General features: G+C 41.1%; 2 protein-coding genes across 2 annotated transcripts in view; both read left to right on the forward strand.

Annotated features, from left to right (window-relative positions):
* The window catches only part of LOC134213554 (lachesin), a 608,862-nt gene that overhangs the window by 579,395 nt on the left and 5,661 nt on the right, over nucleotides 1-23,806 (forward strand). Inside the window, exons 10-11 of the mRNA XM_062692704.1 lie at nucleotides 1,788-1,847; nucleotides 2,759-2,830. Of these exons, the coding sequence (XP_062548688.1) occupies nucleotides 1,788-1,847; nucleotides 2,759-2,830 (132 nt within the window). The remainder of the gene's footprint in view (nucleotides 1-1,787; nucleotides 1,848-2,758; nucleotides 2,831-23,806) is intronic.
* Nucleotides 3,398-4,689, forward strand: LOC134217932 (serine protease snake-like). Its single transcript, XM_062696780.1, has 4 exons — nucleotides 3,398-3,521; nucleotides 3,583-3,603; nucleotides 3,660-4,175; nucleotides 4,228-4,689. The coding sequence occupies exons 1-4, from the start codon at nucleotides 3,443-3,445 to the stop codon at nucleotides 4,632-4,634; spliced, it is 1,023 nt and encodes a 340-aa protein (XP_062552764.1). The 5' UTR covers nucleotides 3,398-3,442; the 3' UTR covers nucleotides 4,635-4,689.

A 23,806-nucleotide genomic window follows, 5' to 3' on the forward strand; every position in this document is an offset into this window, starting at 1 on the left:
TTCCTATTCCAATTCCTATTCCAATTCCTATTCCAATTCCTATTCCAATTCCTATTCCAATTCCTATTCCAATTCCTATTCCAATTCCTATTCCAATTCCTATTCCAATTCCTATTCCAATTCCTATTCCAATTCCTATTCCAATTCCTATTCCAGTTCTATTCCAATTCCTATTCCAATTCCTATTCCAATTCCTATTCCAATTCTATTCCTATTCCAATTCCTATTCCAATTCCTATTCCAATTCCTATTCCAATTCCTATTCCAATTCCTGTTCAGTTCCTGTTCCAATTCCTATTCCAATTCCTATTCCAGTTCCTATTCCAATTCCTATTCAATTCCTATTCCAATTCCTATTCCAATTCCTATTCCAATTCCTATTCCAATTCCTATTCCAATTCCTATTCCAATTCCTATTCCAATTCCTATTCCAATTCCTTTTCCAATTCCTATTCCAATTCTTATTCCAATTCCTGTTCCTATTCCAATTCCTAGTCCAATTCCTGTTCCAATTCCTAGTCCAATTCCTGTTCCAATTCCTATTCCAATTCCTATTCCAAATCCTATTCCAATTCCTATTCCAATTCCTATTCCAGTTCCTATTCCAATTCCTATTCCAATTCTATTCCAGTTCCTATTCCAATTCCTATTCCAATTCCTGTTCAGTTCCTATTCCAATTCCTATTCCAATTCCTATTCCAATTCCTATTCCAGTTCCTATTCCAGTTCCTATTCAGTTCCTGTTCCAATTCCTATTCAGTTCTGTTCAGTTCCTATTCCAGTTCCTATTCCAATTCCTATTCAGTTCCTATTCAGTTCCTGTTCCAGTTCCTGTTCAGTTCCTATTCCAGTTCCTATTCCAGTTCCTATTCCAATTCCTATTCAGTTCCTATTCAATTCCTGTTCAGTTCCTATTCCAGTTCCTATTCCAGTTCCTATTCCAATTCCTATTCCAGTTCCTGTTCAGTTCCTGTTCAGTTCCTATTCAGTTCCTATTCCAATTCCTATTCCAATTCCTATTCCAATTCCTATTCCAATTCTGTTCCAGTTCCTGTTCAGTTCTATTCCAGTTCCTGTTCCAGTTCCTGTTCCAGTTCCTATTCAGTTCCTGTTCCAGTTCCTGTTCAGTTCCTATTCCAATTCCTATTCCAATTCCTATTCCAATTCTGTTCCAGTTCCTGTTCAGTTCCTATTCCAATTCCTATTCCAATTCCTATTCCAATTCCTATTCCAATTCCTATTCCAATTCCTATTCAGTTCCTATTCCAATTCCTATTCCAATTCCTATTCCAATTCCTATTCCAGTTCCTATTCCAATTCCTATTCCAATTCCTATTCCAATTCCTATTCCAATTCCTATTCCAATTCCTATTCCAATTCCTATTCCAATTCCTATTCCAATTCCTATTCCAATTCCTATTCCAATTCCTATTCCAATTCCTATTCCAATTCCTATTCCAATTCCTATTCCAATTCCTATTCCAATTCCTATTCCAATTCCTATTCCAATTCCTATTCTAATTCCAATTTCTTTTCCAATTCCTATTCCAATTCCTATTCCAATTCCAAATTTCCATTTCCATTCATATTTCTTTTTTTTACTCCATCTTTTCCACATTGAGAATTTCTTTTCGTCTATTTTAAGTTTGATTTGTATGTTGGACCTGCTTTTTATCCAAAGTTCAATATATTTCAACAGAGACAATCGATATCTCACTATTTCAAATTTCCTCATAATCTGCATTTCTGACGCGGTCTCCATATTTTTCTATTTAATTTCGATGCAGAAATACCGGCGCCTACGACAATATTGACAACCGAATCGCTCTATAACAATCGATCAAAAGGTAATTTAAATGTAAATTTCAAAATAAATTTCCATCGTTCTCAACCCTCATCTGTGTACCTCCTTTCCATCTGCGGTTACTCTATTCCAATCGTAAAGCATCCTACATTGAAATCCATTTCAGTGCCGAACAGTGGCTCCTCCGGTGGTTCTATTTCCAAGTGATTGAAACGCATTGGATGGTTAGAAGCCATCTCATTATGACTGTTTAAAGGTGGATCTGTTTCTCAATTTTGGATCTTCAAGTTATTGATTTCTTTGATAAATTCAATTTATTCACACCCCTGCAAATCGTTTGATTTAAATTGGTCTGCGTTCAAATTGAAATTCACACAATCATTGCCAATATGATGACAGTTGCAATTTTAAACAAATCTCTGTTCAAACAACTTATCTTGATTATCCCGTCCCGATGTCATTCACTGAGAAAAATCAAACAAAGAGTTTCCTTCTTCCGAGAAAGCTTTCCTACCGTCAGTCGAACCGATCCACCTAATTTTCCCCGAGACTTGAGGTTGACACCAGTGAAGTGTCGATGACAATCAATATTGGCTTTTCCTGACAGGGGTCGGGAGGTGGAAACCGATAGCAGGAGCTGATAGCGTCATTCTCGCTTAAATACCCCTTTTCCGAGCAATCATCGAAGAAGGATAGCAAGCCACGACGGAACCCGATCAAAATCCAATGAATCTGCTCCCCACCCACTCGCAATCCCCGTTTCCCTTCCTGGGGGAGGGGTTCCGTGCCGATCCTTTGAACAGGAAAGACACATTATTGGGTATCAATTCATTTATCATTGTTCTGTGCTTTCTCTCGCTTCTATCCCTCATTTAACGAAACTAACTCAACCGGATGGAACAACGATATCGATGGCGGCCGTGGTGATGATAATGATGATGACGACAATTATAGGTCGGAAAGCAAACAAAAAGCTGGATCCGCTGATGGTTGGAGACTACGGTGTTGAAGAGTGGAAGGAAAATGGTGAGTAGCCTTTTGGTTTGTAGTGTTGTGGTTGATAAGTCTCATAGAACGTAGTGTATGAATAATATGAATTTGAAATTATTTGACGTAGGACCACACTTTTTCCACAATGACGATATTCTGTACATTTTAATATTTCACCTCTTCAATTCGGTATTGTCCTTTACTCGACGTTGCCTTCAATATCAAGTAAGGGAATGTTCTTTGTATTTAAAAATATATAGTCTTTACCAGGCCTTTACGTATACTTGGTATACGAGAAAGGCAAAAAGACCTATGATTAGCCTATTTCAGGTAATTAAAGTCAAATTACTTTGGCTAATATTAATTTCAATAATTATGTGATGTTTGTTAATAATCGGAGCAAGTTGTTTCATATACATTTTTATTAAGCAGTTTTGTACCATGTTGCACCAAATTACACAGCTTAGATATTTTATTTATAATCAGAATTATCTGTTGCCTAACAAAAGCAACCCACTCTACTCATTCGTTAGATACTTCCTTCGTCATGATCCCATTAACCTCTTCCAGTCAATCTACTGCGTCACATCGCAGCTAAGGAACCAGTTTTCAGCGCTCGTTCAGTTGACTACGAACTATCGTATCGCGATGAGTGTAATTAAATACTATCGGTTCACATCGATGCTATGGTTTGGCCTCCAACTGTGGCAGATCGCGTTGGTTCAAGGTTAGTATAATTATGAGGTGCGTGATCACTCCAACTGACACAAATTCTCCCCCGACCATAGGACATCGCATTTCCGAACGAAGTAAGATTTCAATAGTTTCTCCAAAGCTACAGTACTAAGTCTCTTTTACATTCAAGAATGCAAAGAATACATCGCACAAAACACCGAACAATCCATCGGAGGAACTCTAAGCCTGGACCCGGAGCTTGTTGTCTACGAACGAACAAACTGCTCCACATCGGTTGATTTGATCATCAATGGTGTTGAAGCACTGATCGGAGAGTTTCCGCACCAAGCCCTGTTAGGCAAACCGAAAGAAAACTCCACCAGCGAACTGGACTTCTACTGCGGGGGGTCGTTGATTAGTGAGTGGTTCGTTCTCACGGCTGCGCACTGCCAGCGTCCGATGATTGTCCGCTTAGGGGAACACGATCTGCGCGAACAAAGCTTCGACGAGGAGGACTACGAAATATCGGATTACATCAAGCATCCGATGTATAAAATTAGTAAGTCCTACTACGACATTGCGCTGGTGCAGTTGGCAACAAAGATTGAGTTCCACAGTTTGGTGCGGCCTTCCTGCCTGTGGACGAGTGATCCATTCAACATGAGCTCTGTGGTGGCAACCGGTTATGGAGCGACTGAAAATGGAGGTTAGTTAGCGGTGTCTAAAATTGATAAATTAATCAAACGGTCACATTGTAGGTCACAATTCGCCGGTACTGATGAAGGTGCGTCTGAACGTGATGGATCGAGAGAAATGTGAGAACCGATTCGAATGGAACAGAAAATTCAGCGATGGCATCAAAGAGGAACAGTTGTGCGTCGGAAGTCAGGAGGGCGGAAAAGATACCTGCAACGGAGATTCCGGTGGTCCCATTCAGGTGGCAACAGATGTGAACACATGTGCTTACTACATCGTTGGAATAACCTCTTTTGGGGGTGCCTGTGGAACGGGAACGAGTGAATCGGTTTACACAAAGGTAGCGAGCTATCTGGACTGGATCGAAGAGACAGTTTGGCCGTCGGAATGGTTGCAGCTACGACAAGATCTCGGCACGGAAAGCCCCAAGTCTTTCAATGATGGTCGAATCTATTTTCCTGATGATTAATGTTTTTATAAAATATTTAACTATTCAATGAAACAGTAAAGTTTTCTATACCAAAGTAAAACCGACTCGCTTTTATTTTTGTGGCATTTTTTATATATTTTTATTGAGGTGGCTTTCGATTATCTTGTGATTTTGTTCAGAAATTCACACGCATGATAGCATCAAAGGATAGCTCGAAGAATCGATGAGACTAGGGCATTATTTTAGTTGAGGTATACTGTGATCTTCTTCTATGCTTTTTAACTAAGTACTCTATTAACATTTCGTCAGTCATTAATTGGGAGCTTTTCTATGCCCACCACTGCATGAGTATGTACACCAAACCAACGGTTGTTAGATTTTCTAACAATTTTGAATAAGAATCAATCCCCGGATTGGAAATCCTAAGCCTTTGCTCGCAATGCTAACTGGAGACCTCATTTGTGTGATCTAAATCATCGTAATTAACAAACAGGCCAAGTTCCAGTTGAAATATAGAGCTACAGAAGAAGAAAAAGAAGAAGAGTGTTCTGTGTCAATTGAACCGTTTGTTTGAGAAACTGCATATGCAGGGCCGGATTTAGCCGGAAGGGGGCCCCGGGGCCGACGGTATGTGGGGGCCCCAAAATGTACAAAAAAGGTTGGTTGTGGTACATAAGATTTGTGGGGGCCCGGGGCCACGCCCCCCCGGCCCCTCAATAAATCCGGCCCTGTGCATATGTAACATTTTTGGGCAAAATGAAATTTTTATATATTCTGAATCCTTTTCCAAAAATACGTATTCTGGCAAAAAATACGAGACATAAATGTTCAGGAATGTATGATTTTTTTTCGTTTGTTTGAGAAACTACATATGTCCACGCACTTTGAAGAGCAATTATGGAGTACTGCTTACAGTTTTTGCCTTTCCTTCTTTTATGTACGACGAAGTTGAGAAAGTAAAAGTGACATTTTTCAGGGTGTATGGCCAATCCCGTACCAAGTTTACGAACATGGCCATATCTCTGCGTATACCCAACGGATTTTCGATCTGCAGCCAGCATTGGTCAGCAATTCAGCATATTAGTTCTAGTTTCTTTTCTTTTAAAAAGTTTCTTTTAAAAATTTTGTCTCTGGGGGATTTTATGTCCAAAACCACCCCCGTGGCTACGCCACTGGATGGATCATATGATCTCGAAGCATACTGATGTGCTCGTCAAACTCATAAGGGCAACTGAGCTTTGACAGAACCTGTTTTTGAATTGACCTTTATCGTTAAAAAAATGTTTTTACTCAATCGATTCTTCATTTTTTTAAGGTCAACTTTCCCAAAGAACCTATATCTTTCTCTTTAACTTTAACTAACTATAAAATTTGAAACAAAAAATAAAAAAAGTGCCTAACATGCGCCCGATTTTAAACCAACATCAGGCCGGTTCACACCTAGGATAGGATGTGACAATTCAATTTTGACTGCCTTGTTGTTTCTTCAGTCGGTTGATTCGACGATGTGGTGGCCAGTGCTTCCAAATAATTTTTATGCAAAATCCGCCAAGTAATTTGTTATTAAATTTGATGCTTTTTAGTTCATTTCTCCATCATTCGTCGTAAAAGGGCTTTTACGTGGAATTAAGTTTCAAAGTGAAAATGGTTAAAATGTAGTCAATGATACTTCAAATAGAGTATTTTGATTTAGCATAACCTTTGAGAATCATGTATATATCATTTACAGTCCAGCATAACTTAATTTTACACAAAAATAAATAAAAAAATTTTTGCATGTTTTTAAGAACATCAATTTTATGCACTAGCAACACGGCCAAGTTAACAATAAACTAGCCTTCTGAAAATATGCCATCGCCAATCCAAGTAATCGATTGTCATTTTCACCCGGTACGATAATGACAGAAAATCAGTACGATTTTTTATGACTTGTTGGCACATCCTATCCTAGGTTCACAAGTGCAGCACTTTTTGACGTAGGACTACGTCTGTGTTTTCTATATTGGGGTACACTTTACGATTGCGAAAATCGGTGACCGTCACGAAAATATGATAGACTTTAAACTTTAATATCTAAGCCGTTTCTCAATGGATTTTCAATTTTTTTGGACCATTCGATCAAGGATGAGTCAACGCTTCTTTGTATTTATTTGAAATTACTGGTTATTTAAAAAAAGTTTAGAAATAGGTAAACTAACTAGTCACGTACATAGACATCAAAACATCAAAAATCAATCACTTGCGGGTTTGGATCTAATCCTCAGTTTGAACAAGATTTTACGCAGAGCAGACGCATCAAAGCGATCGCAGCGGAGCGGACACAGCATCACGGAGGCGCCAATAACATTTTCAAAGAAAATCCATCGCATTGGTGGTGGTGCTCGATGTGTTGCTGCAGATCATTCAACCTCAACGAACCAGGATTTCATATGAAGAAAAGGTTTACCATAAAAATAGCACTGTGGCGATCCCGCACCGCCAGTGCCGATGCTGAAAATTTATTACAAATTGTGGTGTCAGTTAGTTGGAAAAAAACATTGGGAAAAGAAAATTGGTTCTTCTCAGGACCAACATTTTATAAAAAGAAAGAGTTTATTGCGAAAATGGACTGTTTCGGTGGCATCGGGTTTGTCGTGGTAGTTTGGCTGCTGTTAGTGATTCCGTCCATTAAAATTCACTACATCATCTCCCTCCGACGCGCTATCAAATTCGCTATTTACGATTGAGTTTTGCACTTGGAAAAAATGTTATTTCGGATAGTCGAAACAAACTTCTTTTGTATAAAATGGTGGCTTTTATATAAAATCAATGAAGACGCCGCCTCAGTGGAAACTTTCTACAGCAACCACCCATCGGTGAAAGTCGCTCGGACAGACAGATGCCAAGAGATAATGTTTGGTAATATGAAGAAACTTCGTCTTGAGTCAAATTTCTGTTGTTATTCTTCGCAACAATACGCATCTTAGATAACCAACATCTCATAACCAAATTTAGAAGCTTGCGAGAAAACTGCATAGAATTCTAAGAATTTGTCATTCTCCGAACGGTCCGTTGTCTGCGGAATCCCGATCGAAATGGCTCGCGCGCGCCGAAAAACAGTTTTCTTATATCTAATGAAGTAATTCCATTAGCATCCATTAGCATTACACCCATATCAGTCACAAAGGGGCGGGGTTAACGGGCTTAATTTATTAAATACAAGAAAGCTGCTGTTCGGCGCGCGCGAGCCATTTTAATCGGGATTCCACAGAGAGCGGTTCGACATTCGATGCAGCGGAGCGGACACAGCAGCATGAAAGAGTGGGTGGCAGTGTGGCAATGCTGAAAATTTATTCCAAATTTTGGAGGCTTAGCGAAAAATCATCAAGTGGTGGTCGGACAGTTTCAACGCAGTTAGTTTGGATGCATTTAGTTATTGGGAAAAGAAAATTGGTTCTTCTCAGGACCAGCATTTTATGGAAAGAAAGAGTTAATTGCGAAAATGGACTGTTTCCGTGACATCGGGTTTGGCGTGGTGGCTTAGGTGCTGTTAGTGATTACATCCATTCAACAAATTTATTGCATCATCCTTTCAATCAAGCGCTTGTGATTCTGCTACCAAAGAGAAGCTTTCTGACGGCGCAAAACGATTAAGTTTTGCACTTTGGGGAAAGTTTATCTCGATTTGATCGGATTAACCTTCTTTTGTATAAAATGATGGCTCGGAGAAAAGTGATTTCAATTCTAATGACTAACAGAAACATAACCAAATAATCTTGCCAGAAAATTTCACTTTCCGCCAATGACAGCCAAATCGATGAAGACGCCAATACCTCTTCTTGGATAAATAGTTTCCTGAAAAGAACTATGTGTAATTAATTCTTGAAGTTCTCTTCACTTTGCCACGTACGTTCCCATCGCGGGCGAAAACCAAACGTTGCAAAAACAATATATTTGCGTGTGGTTTCGTGCCACTTCTGATTCTGCTTATTTCTCTTTTATTTCGGACATTTTTGAGGATGGTGTCTTCTAAGGTTGTGATATCCTCCACTGAAAGCCAGTCGAGTGGCTTCAGCGTAGATGCGGCCGATGAGTCATGTTAATTCCATGGTTAGAGTTAGAGACTCAAAGTCCATCCAAATGGGGGCAACTATTCGACTTCATGACACAAATTATTATGGCAAATACTATCCATTTCGTATAGCTACGTAGTCCTACGTCACCTTTGCGTACAACCCGATTGGGCTGCACCTTTGAGTTTTCAGTTTTTGTTTTCGATTTTTGGAATAACTAGAGACTTAAAAAAATGGGTTCGTTGGGGAAGTTGACCGGAAAAGAGTCATAGAACTGACTGAAACAAAAATACAAGATACAATTTTGACGGGAAAGGCCAATTATTGATTGATATGCTTGTCATCTCCAAATCCCTGTTTTTAAACCGAGGATCTAGAAATACCGACTGCGCTACCAGCTCATTCATTTCAAGGCCAGAAAATGCTAAGGAGTATGTAAAAAATTGAGGTAATATATTCTGGCTCCTGAACAAACAAACTGAAAATGTAAAAATTAAGCAGCTAATTGAGTAACACAGTTTTTGTTATTTGAGCCGCGGTTCATTTGAGAGCCGCGGCTCAAATTTAGAGAGCCGTGGTTGGAACACTTTTTCTTACGAACCGGTTCAAAAAAACGCTCGCTCGCCAAGATGAGTCGATTGGTATATAACACCATAGTTCTCCGGGACTCTTATTTCTTATCAAATGTCCGTTTTCGGAGTGATACGATAGCCTTTCGGTTCAACTTAGACTAGCGTAATTTTCAGAGTCTGACATAATTAGTGAAAACAAACTAGTGAAGCTTCAAAAGGATCGCTACAGTATGTTAAAATAATTTAGTTCTTTTATAGGGTATCTGTTCCTATAGCAATAGCAATAAGGCAATGTGCACATGAAATACATTGATTTCTTACCCAATAGCAGTGGTGGAAATACTCGCTTCACGAGTAAGAAAAGAGTGTAATTGGGCCTACAAAAATGCCACACTCGCGCGAACCTACTGCCTGCATTTTTCTGGTCCTTGCTTTGTTCGCGAGTACGGGCAGATCAATGTAAAAAAGAACACTCTAACTTTCACTTACTCAGAGACTGAGTAAAATTGTATTGCTATCTCTTTTTTTCTCATGGAAATTTTACTCAGTTTCCGTCAAAAGCGGGACTACTCATAGCTATGAATTGTCCTGCTTTTGGCGGAAACTGAGTAAAATTTCCGTGAGAAGAAAAGAGAGGCAATACAATTTTACTCAGTCACTGAATAAGTGAAAGTTAGCGTGAAGGGCAGTATTTTGTTCGGGAGTAAAAATCACGGTCGCGAGTATTTGTGGTTATTTCGAATACAATGGATAAATTTTACTTATGATAAACACAATAACTATAAACAAAGGTGTTCTTGCTCGAACACCTCGAACATCCGTGATAAACATGTTCCGTGACATGACATTTTGCAAATTAATCCGAATGACTCGCGAAGCTTCATGAGCATTTTTCGGGGTTCGTTTTTTCTGTTTTCTCTGCGAGTAGTATGTAGGCAAGAAAAGGGAAAACAAGTGTTCGCGAGTATTTTGAATTGCCTACTTCTCGTTTTGTGAGCAAGGTTCACAGATTTCCACCACTGCCCAATAGTCAAGAACCATGAGAATAATTATGCTCAGCTCACATAAATTTTAATTGAAAACAATTTGGTGGCATCAGATATGAAATTAATATCACATTTTTGAAGTATTACACTGAAAAACATAATCACCACCATCCACCCATTACAATAACATTCAAAGCATGTTAATCCTACGCCTGTACCTATTTCAATAATACTATTTCCAACATAAAATACGCACACCATTACTCGTGTGCATACGTAGGGATATGGTTTGCAGTGATGACGAGTTCTTCAATGTTTTGAATTTGTGTAAGAACAATTTAAATATTATTAGAAACACAAATTACAGCTTTTGTTGCAGTTTCCCAACTTATTAGTTCAATTTTATGTTTGTCATAATATATGTATCTCTTTGATACCTCGTATTTTGCAAACATAAATGTTGAATTTCACATTCAAGCATTTTTTAAATAGCCGGCAACCCTTGAGGATTTTTTGTTTTTTTTCCGTGTTGGGTATTATTATCACTGCGATCAGTTTTGACGTAGGACTTACGTCTCTTTACTATACTGGGTGTCATTTCAAAATATTCAAATCGACCGCGTTACGCTGTGTTGAAAGATTTTAAACTTTAATAGCGTTCGTCTCAGTGAACGAATTTCTGCGGTAAGCCCCTCAATCGACAGATTTCAAGTATGCCTTCCATGTCCATGCTTGATAAGACACGAAAAACTTGTTTCAATAGGCATGAAACTGTTTTCAATGAAAAACATTGAGATCAAGGGAACCTACACACAAAAAAAAATCGTTGGTAAAAGTAAAAGAAACGTTGGTAAAATTAAGAAAATGAGTTAGTGATTTTCAGTAGAAAGTTTAGGATTGTTAAATCTACAATGTGCAAAATGTTGTTTCATGTAGAACTTTGACAGGAGCTGTGTTTTTTTCCATTCTAATCAACTAGTGATTCTTTCAAAATAACAAGTCGTTGTATTTTCAATTTCAGTTAAAATTGTCAAAATAAAATTTCAAATATTGTCGAAATTTATTATTTTGTTTCGTTGTTTATTTATTTTTTTTCAGAATTTAATTCCTTACATATCAAATTAGCGGATATTTCAACGGTTATGTTTTGATTTGGCGTCTTATTCCGGAGGCGTTTATATCGTTGCTGCTGCTCTTTGTGTTGATAAAGCCACGATGTTACACATTTTCCGGCATCTGGTTAAATTTTGCTCAACAAGATACTCTTCTGGTTCTCGTCTTTTATCATTCCTATTGACGCACCTGATAGAAAGAAAAAAATCATTCGTCATTCATTCAAGTCATTCGAACGGTTCATCACAAACACAAAGTTTTACTAACTTACCAGATTATTTTTGTGTCATTGTTACTTATCCCAATCGACCAAATCGTGCACACACCAATGCTGATTTCAGTTACCATCGGGACACGAAGTTAACTATAGTTGTATACATCAGCCGGTAGCATCTGCAGATTCCTCAATGGGTTCCGGGGTGTCATAATGTTGCGTTTAAATTTCAGTGCCAAATCATTCATACCGCCGTCGTTGCCTCAATCCGTGGAGGCCAAATTGTGCACTTTCGTTCCGTCTTGGTACTGAAAAATAATCATAATCCTTAGTTTCGTTATCACTAAAGCCCCAAACGCAAAACAACGGAACGGCGACGGAAACGGAAAATTTGACAGAAAATATATGGACTAACTGTCAAATTTTCCGTTTCCGTCGCCGTTCCGTTGTATTGCGTTTGGGGCTTAGGGGCCGTACACATATTACGTAAGCACTTATGGGGGGAGGGGGGGTCGGTCAATATCTTACGCTTCATATAAATAAAAAATCATTTGTATGAGAAAAATCTTACATGGGGGGAGGGGGGTTCGAAAACCCCAGAAAAATTGCTTACGTAATAAGTGTACGACCCCTTAACAAATAGCAAATTATAAACTACAAACCTGCAATATAGAATATGTACTCTAAACCCAAAACAGACGAAAGAACTGCCATTTATTTAATTGTAGCTGGAATGCTCACAAGGTAAACGTCTGGATGACGGCGGAATGAGGCTTTCGGTGGCTTCTTGAGGATCGATTCGTATGGTTTGATGTTGTTGAGCGATTAATCCTAACGGCAGTTTCGGGAAGAATAGCATGAAAATCCATGGTCCGGAGAAAACTGGGCCTTTCATACTCAACACAAAACATGAACTCACTAAGGCTGTGAACCATTCCAGCAATTCGTTTAAATTTTAGTTAAAATTTGACAGTTCGATGGTTATTTTTCTGTGGTTAAAAATAACCCTGCTCCGGAGCATGGTTAGATTTGACAGTTCGATAGTTAAACTTTGTTCGCGAGAAAATTGGCGCCAAATCCATTTTGTTCCAAATAACTATGAATCTGTCAAAACTCAAATGGGTCGACTTCGGAGTAAAATTTTAACCACGATGGGAAAATAACCATCGAACTGTCAAATTTTAACTAAAAGTTAAACGAATTGCTGGAATGGTTCACAGCCTAAAACGGCTCTGAAACAGGCGCTCCTGGTAATCTTCTTTTTGGATTGAGACAGCACACACGCGCGGAACGAACACTTCTTCAGGTCACCCTGGAAAAGGATTGGTTGGTTCTAGCAATTCACGGGAATCGCGAAACGCCACCAGAAAGGCGGTCATCGATTGACGATGAGAATATTTTCTATTTGTTTTATTTACAACTGTTTCTGTAACTGACAGGTAGTCGCGGGCTGCCAGTTTCAATATTTATTTTTGTCAGTGTTGCCGAAAATGTAAAATTTTGAATTCTGTTTAATAATTTCACAATTTTTATTCTGAGAGTTTTGACTGTAAAAATCACAACTTTGATTTGAGAAAAACCTATCATTTGATTTAGTATTTGAATAGAAAGGTTTGACACTCAAAAATACCAATTTTTCCTTCCTTTTGAAATGAAATTAGAAAATGTTGGAATCCCAATTTGTTTTTTCTCTGTGTATAAATACGGGTACCGCATAATTCTTGCATCATTCCATTACCACGTTCTGATTGGTGCAGACACCAGCGAATGAGCAGCCGCTGGGTCTGCCGAGAAGCCATAAAATAGCGCAACGCGATTTTTTCCTTTCATTCTGACCGGGACAAGCGAAGCAACCGCATCATCGATTGAACAGCACTCACACCTTTTAGCAGGGAATGAAGTCTGCACCGACCGCTTTTTCGGCTCGACACCATCGAAGCGACCATCATCAGCCGAAACCTAGCCAGTACATCAGCAGTCCACCTACAGACCCGACAAAGCAGCAATGCTGAGCAGATACCGGCAGCAGCAGCAGAGTCGAGCCGAGACCGGCCGGCATCGGTGCTGAAACGAGACAGGCTGAAGAAAAGCCACATGATGCAGCATGTATGTCCAAAAAACAAACGGTTCTTCAGAGAGCCAATAATAGAGACCAATATCAATGCTTTCAATATCCTTCGGGATAGAAAATGTACTTGGGTGCCAAATCCAATATTCTAGAGATAAAATTTTATGCATGATTTTCATAAATAGCGTCAAAACTAACAGTGGATAATTTTTCTGATTTAACCGCGAAGTGGACGAAGGACTTCGCTTGACCATGCCTTTAAAGATTCATAAGATGTCCAAATCTCTCACATAATCGTTAGGAAATAGACACCAGCAGCAAGCAACAAGCGTAAAAAAGAAGAAGCCCTTCTCGAACGCGTTGTTGATGATGACGCTTTGGCTGACAAAGAAGCGGGATACAAGACACTAGCTGATTGGCCCACCAATTGGGAAGCAGAGAAGATTCAAAATAAAGTATAAAAGAAAAGTGCATTCGCTCGCAGAGCATTCAGTCTTTTTTATACCATCACTAGAAATTCGCGGTTATTTGAAAAGATCGTTTTTACTTTTTGCACTTAGCCGAAGCAAACAGCCTTTTTCAAGGCTCTAAGAGTTAAACATAATGTTCTTCAGTCGCTATCGCACGGATTAGAAGGCTATTTAGTGGAAGGGCTGAGATACAGTCTACATCCCCAGCTGAGCCAACTTGTGGTTTATTTCAGGCAGTTCTTTAGTGGGAAGGTTGCCACTGACCTGACAAGGTTGACAATGACCTGTTATTAGGCCTGAATATGTTCTAAAATCGTTTTTGGAAAGCTCTAAGATTTTATGGGTTACAGAAATATAAGGTGTGATGAACCTTTTGGACTACCTCACATTAAGAGTGTACTTCCAATTTGTTTCAATTCTCGAAGTTATCCACGCTTTTAGCGTCATTTCCAGAACACACGCGGATAATGCAACAAAAGGTTCTGGTCCACAGAAATTGCTTGATGATCCGAGTCTCGCCAATCCATAGGCTCTCTCGCTCCCATCAATTCCACAGTGGCCAGGAAGCCAATATAAAATGACTTGGTTACAACAATACAAAGAATTTATACATTCCCAGACGTGTTTTGAAGTGCATATCGCTGACTTCAAGGCATTGACTGTCCGACATAATGCAGATATTTGAATGCCTGTATTTGCGTCGCAGAGCATTCCAAAATAGATTGTATTTCAGCTTGAAATACGTAGGCCATTTACCCATGGAGATTGATATTGCTGCCCCGGCTCCTGCTTGGTTGCTCAGTCTCGAAGTCTGTATAGAAAACGTATCATCTTAGATCTGGACCGTCGTTTTCCCTAAAACTATGCCCAGGATTTATTACCTGGGATAAAAGTTCAAAGTTATATTTTTTACCCATCCAGTTTTCATTGTTTATTACTAGTGGGGTTATTCTAATCATATTTAGAATACTCAGATGACCTGTACGGTCACCTTCCAAGAGGTTCGTTCATTGTCGGATATTTAGAGCTCTCTTTTCGGCTTCTAAATGTATGAATTGATCAAAAAGGAGTACAAAAAGTAAGCAATCCAACGCCTTCGATTGTGTACTTCTCATCGCACCAGTTGTTGAGATAGTTGCTAATCGTTCTTATTTGTTTTTGGCCACCATACCAATGAAGCATAGGTATTTCTGGGTCTAACAATTGCCGAGTAAACCCGTGGGGATACTGCAAGCCATGTATTTTGAAATACGGAGAAGGGTATTTGAGACGTTTTTGGATCAAACTATAGGAAAGTTGTTTTGTTTAAATATAAATATATTATAGTGAAAATGTGATGCAATTTATGTGCTGTGAAATGAATTTCAAAGGATACATCTGTTTTAGCTAAAAATTGAGTGGAAAACAATGTCGAGAAAACAGATATATCTGCTAGTAAGCATCTAATGAACAGTTCAGAAGTAGCAAATGAAAATAAATATGTTTAATGATTTTGTTTTTATCAATTTGAGTCTTAGTTTTAATTAAAATTTCAAACGTTTTAAAAACGTGTTCCATTTATTGCTGTGTACATACGATGTGAGATATTGTAATTAAATTTAATTTCAATTTGGTTTCTCGACGGTTGTAATTAGTATACAAACTGTTACTAATATGGGAGCACTTACCCTGTTTAATATCAGATCAGTATTCCTGGTGGGCGGCACTTCAATGACGATTTTTGTGCCTACCCAATTTCTTTTTTCAGGTAGATAAAAAATGCTCTGTAAAAAAAGAAAGGGTAAATTGTTTGGTTGTATTTTTTTTATTAAATTGCTGCCGAGTGGCAACAGCAATCCTCCCACAATCAAAAGCCATTTTGTGCAGTTTTGAAGAGCTCTGCAACCGCCACACGTACAAGAGTTCTGCGGTCGTCAGTCATATCTGTCAATGGCAGTGACACATTTCAGTTGCTCGTCGAAGTGAAAACTGAACAATAATCGTACGGTTCCATGCGATGACTTGAATAAAACAAACAAGCAAATAAATACCCATACCTACCGCAACCATCCAGCGATCCATTTCACAATTGGCCACAGTGCATCGAGGGGCAGGATTTTCGCTGGTTACGCCGACCATCATCCGGCTAAAACCGCTGCCGCCATATCGCCGCCGCCGCTTGTCCACGGATAACCTCACCTGCACGTGTCTGTGTGTGCGCGCAAATAGTTTTGCATGTCATCACGGATCCATTCCGGTTGCAACCGCACTCGACCTTTCAACTGGTCGGATGTCACATCACCATAGAATGTGCGTTTGTGAAGTTTCATTTTTATTTCGCTTCGTACAAATCCGCCATAGATTGACACATTCTACCGGCTCCTGGGCAAACGGCAGGAAAACGGAGATATAGCTTTCAACACATCAACATACTGGACGGGCGCGGACTGCTCGAATTGGCGAATGACCCTAATCCTGCTCAACATCCCCTCTGACCGATTCAAAGTGTCATACAGCTGTCAATACGGTTGGGCAGTGTCCGCTGCAGCAGCAGCCTTGTCACAACGGTGGAATGTTTAATCAATCCGGGCCAGGTCTAACGCTGGAAGGGTTAAGCTTCGACTAGCTTCATCATGCCAATCAAGCTCAACGCTGCAATTGAGATGATCTTTTAACAATTATGCTGTAAGCCATGGGGAATTTCCCATGGAATGTTCAATCATTGTTTAAATTATACAATTGTCATCTTCTGTCAGCTATGGGAATTTTCAGCGTCAGAAATTGGTCCAAAGTTCCATGATTGGCTTATAAATAATTGCTACAAATAGTTTTATGAATGCTATTTAGCTGAAAGTTGCATCCTTCTTGATATAAGAATGCACCGAATCGCGTCCAAACATTATCTCATCAGAAAACTTACTCTGCAGCTCGCATGAAAAGTTTAATAACCCCCATGATTAGAATAATAGGGGCGCGTCATCACTACTCCTACCTGCATCGGGTACGGATCTAGGAAACATTTCTGCCTCTTTTCCAACCCCGACCCATTAGAGGTCATACTTTGTGGTCAGTGGTGTATTAACGGCTTTTGGGACAACCTGCCCAACCTGGAACTGTTGACAAATGATGGTACACCCTGGATTAAAGCCCTCCAGGAAGTCAACCGTATCTCAACAGCCTCCATGGATCGCTCTCTTGGACGCAAATACAAATGGGTTTGCAAGGTAGGTACAAATGTCCGGCATTCCGTGGCGATAGGGTATCCTCCGGGAGATCCCCTTTGATGTTGTTCCGTTTCGTGAAGACCTCCCAGTCAATGGAGTCCGTCTCCGAGGTAGCATTCTTTTTAGCATTGTGAATGGCTACTTCCCCCGGACTTGCCAGGTTCCCCAATAAACCAGCCCTTTTCGTTCGAAGAGCTTTCCTTCGCTCTTGCCAGAATGAAGGGTAAGTCTTCTGGTCCCGATGGAATAGGGAACCCAATGCTGATAAACCTTTCCCCTTCCGCCAAAATAGTATTCCTCAATCTGGTAAACCAAGCCTGGACCAATAAAACTTTTCTCGACGAGTGGCGCCTCTTCCCGTGACGCCGCTGATAACCAGCCTATCTCGACGATTCCCTGTGTATCAAAGGTTGTCGAGTGGTTGGTTAACCGTAGGCTGTGTAAAAAACTTGAGTCTGACAGAAGACTTGGTTTCCACCAACACGCCTTTCGCCCTGGCTATGGGGCTAGTTCATACTTTTCCGGATTAGGAGACCTATTCCAAAGCGCCTTTGGCCAACATCCTAGCTTTTGTGCACAACTTGCTCACCCGCCGGTCCTTCCGGGTCTTTATCGGCCATTCCGGCTCCAGGACCTTCCGAGAGGAGATTAGGGTCCCGCAGGGGTCTGTTCTGGCAGTAACCCTGTTTCTGATTGTCATAAATGGGGTCTTCAATGGTATCCTCAAGAACATCTACATCTTCGTCTACGCTGACGACGACATCCGACTTGTGGTAGTCAGAGACACTCCGGCGGAAACGAATATCTGAACCCAAGCAGAGGTTAGTGCAGCTTATCGTGAGACCTCGTTGGTCGGCTGGAAAAAGTGTCCGTGAATATGTCTGCAATGGGCGGCATCGTCTCTCCGGCCCTAGTCTCAAAATTAATGTGCAGCCGATCCCAAAGCGGAAACTCGGCAAGATCCTCGGAGTCTCCATCACCTAACCTTCGTTCCTCATTTTCAACCGGTGAAAGACGGCAGCAAATCAAGGATCAACCTTGTTACAACTGTATCAAGACCGCATAGTACGAACAGGGCCACTCGGTATCGTTTCGGTCAAACGCTGATTGATAGCAGACTGCTGTGTGGACTGGAACTGACCTGTGTAGCACGTTGTGAGCTTGTCAACATACTCTCGCAGTCTTCAACCAAAATCTACGCATAGCTTCCAAACTTCTTCCTTCCACATCCGCTTAGGCTGCCTGCGCCGAAGCAGGTGTCCTCTCGTTTCTCCATCGTCTCTCCCCGGAGGCTAGGGTCAACTGGCACTCCTCTACAGCTAACATAAACAGCTCCAATGTAAGGCGCTTTAAAAAGGGGAAAACACGGAAACTCTTCGCAGATCGGTCGCCAAGTAGCTAAACATCGAGTTTAGAATCCATGAGCTTCGCTACACGGAGAAGGGGTCGTAAATCCAAATCCAATCAAAATCCAATCCAAATCCAATCCAAATCCAATCCAAATCCAATCCAAATCCAATCCAAATCCAATCCAAATCCAATCCAAATCCAATCCAAATCCAATCCAAATCCAATCCAAATCCAATCCAAATCCAATCCAAATCCAATCCAAATCCAATCCAAATCCAATTGTAAGACTCTAATTTTGTGGCCCCGGAACCGCTCAGTTCCAGAAGGGAACTGGCCTAAACCCCTAGCTGCTGGTCTAGCCACGGCAGCCGTCTAGGGTGGACTCAAAAGGCCTCTTTTGTTCCGGGTCTCAGGGTCACCGGTGTGGGGAGGTTTTCGAGAACGCAAAGGACCTATCCAGAAAACTGAAAAATATATTTGGAGGCTTTTATTACACAACAAAAAAAAAACTTACAGGTGGGTGGCGATAAGGTGACGACTGGGTTGGTCGGGCGATTGTGCTGCCCAACATAGAGCACGCGGTGAGGTAGTCGGCGGGCTGCCGAACGAAAATGATGCCAGAAGGAATCCGGCCAATGATGCAGTCGACAGTATCAGACGGTTATGACCCCTGCAGGCCTCGTAGGGAAGCGGACTTCGGTGTCGTTCAATGGTGGCAAGACAGTGGTTCAGTCCAAGGCGGTCGGTTGGAAGTCGGCTGGATGGAAAAGTGGCTGACACGCGGCCGCGTGATAATACGGCCACTGGCAGTCGGCTGGAGGCCGAATAATGGTGCTACCGGACGGTCTAACGAAACAGCGGCTGGCACGTGGCTGGACGATGATACGGCCACGGGCGGTCGGCTGGAGGCCGAATAATGGTGCTAACGGTCGGCCTAACGAAACAGCGGCTGGCACGCGGCTGGACGATGATACGGCCACGGGCGGTCGGCTGGAGGCTAAATGATGGTGCTGACGGACGGCCTAACGAAAAAGCGGCTGACACGCGGCCGGACAATGATACGCCCACTAGGCGGCGATGCAGACGGGCGAAGATGCCGCCGACAGACGACTGGGCGACGTTTCGGTCGGCAGTGGCTTGGATGGTGAGGTGTCTGACGGAAAGTCAGCTGGTGATACGGGTAGCAAGCGACTATAGAGCCACCGGTGGGAGGCCGAGCACGGAGGCAGTCTACGAACTGCTATGCGACGGGATGGCCGAACAATGATGCGGGTCGGTTGGCCTCGAAAATCTCCGGCGTCCTTATTGCGGGAATCCTTTGCACCAACTCACTATGCCACGTCTTCCAATTTTCCGAGAAGGAAAGCACTCTCCCCGTTGATTCCACAACGCTGACTACTATCCCTTCTTTTTTCGCTGTCTCTCCAGCCTCTTGCTAGGGCACTCATCTCTTCACAGAAAAGACGCGTTTTATGTATCCGCCTTTCCCTCTTTTATCTATATTATCGCTCACTGGGCGATGTAGCTCATTTTGCGGCTTGCGTTTCAGCCACCCACCGCATGGTTTGAAATCACCGTTTACAAAGCTTTCCTACGCACAATGTAACTAACGCTAACTAACATCTTTACGCTCGAATGAACAAAAGTAACAAATGTTACCCGCCGGTAACACAATCCAAATCCAATCCAAATCCAATCCAAATCCAATCCAAATCCAATCCAAATCCAATCCAAATCCAATCCAAATCCAATCCAAATCCAATCCAAATCCAATCCAAATCCAATCCAAACCAATCCAAACCATCCCAAACCAATCCAAACCAATCCAAACCAATCCAAACCAATCCAAACCAACCCAAACCAAACCAAACCAATCCAACCAATCCAACCAAACCAATCCAAACCAATCCAAACCAATCCAAACCAACCAAACCAATCCAAACCAACCAAACCAATCCAAACCAATCCAAACCAATCCAAACCAATCCAAACCAATCCAAACCAATCCAAACCAATCCAATCCAAACCAATCCAAACCAATCCAAACCAATCCAAACCAACAACCAAACCAATCCAAACCAATCCAAACCAATCCAAACCAACCAAACCAATCCAAACCAATCCAAACCAATCCAAACCAACCAAACCAACCAAACCAATCCAAACCAATCCAAACCAACCAAACCAATCCAAACCAATCCAAACCAATCCAAACCAATCCAAACCAATCCAAACCAATCCAAACCAATCCAAACCAATCCAAACCAATCCAAACCAACCAAACCAATCCAAACCAATCCAAACCAATCCAAACCAAACCAAACCAACCAAACCAATCCAAACCAATCCAAACCAACCAAACCAATCCAAACCAATCCAAACCAATCCAAACCAACCAAACCAATCCAAACCAACCAAACCAACCAAACCAATCCAAACCAATCCAAACCAATCCAAACCAATCCAAACCAATCCAAACCAATCCAAACCAATCCAAACCAACCAAACCAATCCAAACCAACCAAACCAATCCAAACCAATCCAAACCAATCCAAACCAATCCAAACCAATCCAAACCAACCAAACCAATCCAAACCAATCCAAACCAATCCAAACCAATCCAAACCAATCCAAACCAATCCAAACCAATCCAAACCAATCCAAACCAATCCAAACCAATCCAAACCAATCCAAACCAATCCAAACCAACCAAACCAATCCAAACCAATCCAAACCAATCCAAACCAATCCAAACCAACCAAACCAATCCAAACCAATCCAAACCAACCAAACCAATCCAAACCAATCCAAACCAATCCAAACCAATCCAAACCAATCCAAACCAATCCAAACCAATCCAAACCAATCCAAACCAATCCAAACCAACCAAACCAATCCAAACCAATCCAAACCAACCCAAACCAATCCAAACCAACCAAACCAATCCAAACCAATCCAAACCAATCCAAACCAACCAAACCAATCCAAACCAATCCAACCAATCCAAACCAATCCAAACCAATCCAAACCAATCCAAACCAACCAAACCAATCCAAACCAATCCAAACCAATCCAAACCAATCCAAACCAATCCAAACCAATCCCAAACCAACCAAACCAATCCAAACCAATCCAAACCAATCCAACCAATCCAAACCAATCCAAACCAATCCAAACCAATCCAAACCAATCCAAACCAATCCAAACCAATCCAAACCAATCCAAACCAACCAAACCAATCCAAACCAATCCAAACCAACCAAACCAATCCAAACCAACCAAACCAACCAAACCAATCCAAACCAATCCAAACCAATCCAAACCAACCAAACCAATCCAAACCAATCCAAACCAACCAAACCAATCCAAACCAACCAAACCAATCCAAACCAATCCAAACCAATCCAAACCAATCCAAACCAACCAAACCAATCCAAACCAATCCAAACCAACCAAACCAATCCAACCAATCCACCAAACCAACCAAACCAATCCAAACCAACCAAACCAATCCAAACCAATCCAAACCAACCAAACCAATCCAAACCAATCCAAACCAACCAAACCAACCAAACCAATCCAAACCAATCCAAACCAATCCAAACCAATCCAAACCAATCCAAACCAACCAAACCAACCAAACCAACCAAACCAATCCAAACCAATCCAAACCAATCCAAACCAACCAAACCAATCCAAACCAATCCAAACCAATCCAAACCAACCAAACCAATCCAAACCAATCCAAACCAATCCAAACCAACCAAACCAATCCAAACCAATCCAAACCAATCCAAACCAACCCAAACCAATCCAAACCAATCCAAACCAATCCAAACCAATCCAACCAAACCAATCCAAACCAACCAAACCAACCAAACCAATCCAAACCAATCCAAACCAACCAAACCAACCAACCAATCCAAACCAATCCAAACCAATCCAACCAATCCAAACCAATCCAAACCAATCCAAACCAATCCAAACCAATCCAAACCAACCAAACCAATCCAAACCAATCCAAACCAATCCAAACCAATCCAAACCAATCCAAACCAATCCAAACCAATCCAAACCAATCCAAACCAATCCAAACCAATCCAAACCAATCCAAACCAATCCAAACCAATCCAAACCAATCCAAACCAACCAAACCAATCCAAACCAATCCAAACCAATCCAAACCAATCCAAACCAATCCAAACCAATCCAAACCAACCCAAACCAATCCAAAACCAATCCAAACCAATCCAAACCAATCCAAACCAACCAAACCAATCCAAACCAATCCAAACCAATCCAAACCAGTCCAAACCAATCCAAACCAATCCAAACCAATCCAAACCAATCCAAACCAATCCAAACCAATCCAAACCAACCCAAACCAATCCAAACCAACCAAACCAATCCAAACCAATCCAAACCAACCAATCCAAACCAATCCAAACCAATCCAAACCAATCCAAACCAATCCAAACCAATCCAAACCAACCAATCCAAACCAATCCAAACCAATCCAAACCAATCCAAACCAATCCAAACCAACCAAACCAATCCAAACCAATCCAAACCAATCCAAACCAATCCAAACCAACCAAACCAATCCAAACCAACCAAACCAATCCAAACCAATCCAAACCAACCAAACCAACCAAACCAATCCAAACCAATCCAAACCAACCAAACCAACCAAACCAATCCAAACCAATCCAAACCAATCCAAACCAACCCAAACCAATCCAAACCAATCCAAACCAATCAAACCAATCCAAACCAATCCAAACCAATCCAAACCAATCCAAACCAATCCAAACCAACCAAACCAATCCAAACCAAACCAACCAAACCAATCCAAACCAACCAAACCAACCCAAACCAATCCAAACCAATCCAAACCAATCCAAACCAACCAAACCAATCCAAACCAATCCAAACCAATCCAAACCAATCCAAACCAATCCAAACCAATCCAAACCAATCCAAACCAATCCAAATCCAACCAAACCAATCCAAACCAATCCAAACCAATCCAAACCAATCCAAACCAATCCAAACCAATCCAAACCAATCCAAACCAACCAAACCAATCCAAACCAATCCAAACCAATCCAAACCAATCCAAACCAACCAAACCAATCCAAACCAATCCAAACCAATCCAAACCAACCAAACCAATCCAAACC

This window comes from Armigeres subalbatus, chromosome 2, assembly GCF_024139115.2.
Source record: "Armigeres subalbatus isolate Guangzhou_Male chromosome 2, GZ_Asu_2, whole genome shotgun sequence".
Classification (NCBI taxonomy): Eukaryota; Metazoa; Arthropoda; class Insecta; order Diptera; family Culicidae; genus Armigeres; species Armigeres subalbatus.

What these genes read in the sequence shown, in the direction of transcription:
- LOC134217932 (XM_062696780.1), top strand. Translation starts at nt 3,443, where the DNA reads ATGAGTGTAATTAAATACTATCGGTTCACATCGATGCTATGGTTTGGC. An exon ending in ACATCGCATTTCCGAACGAA is followed by an intron (nt 3,604 to 3,659) that starts GTAAGATTTCAA and finishes TTTACATTCAAG; the next exon opens with AATGCAAAGAATACATCGCA. An exon ending in TGGAGCGACTGAAAATGGAG is followed by an intron (nt 4,176 to 4,227) that starts GTTAGTTAGCGG and finishes GTCACATTGTAG; the next exon opens with GTCACAATTCGCCGGTACTG.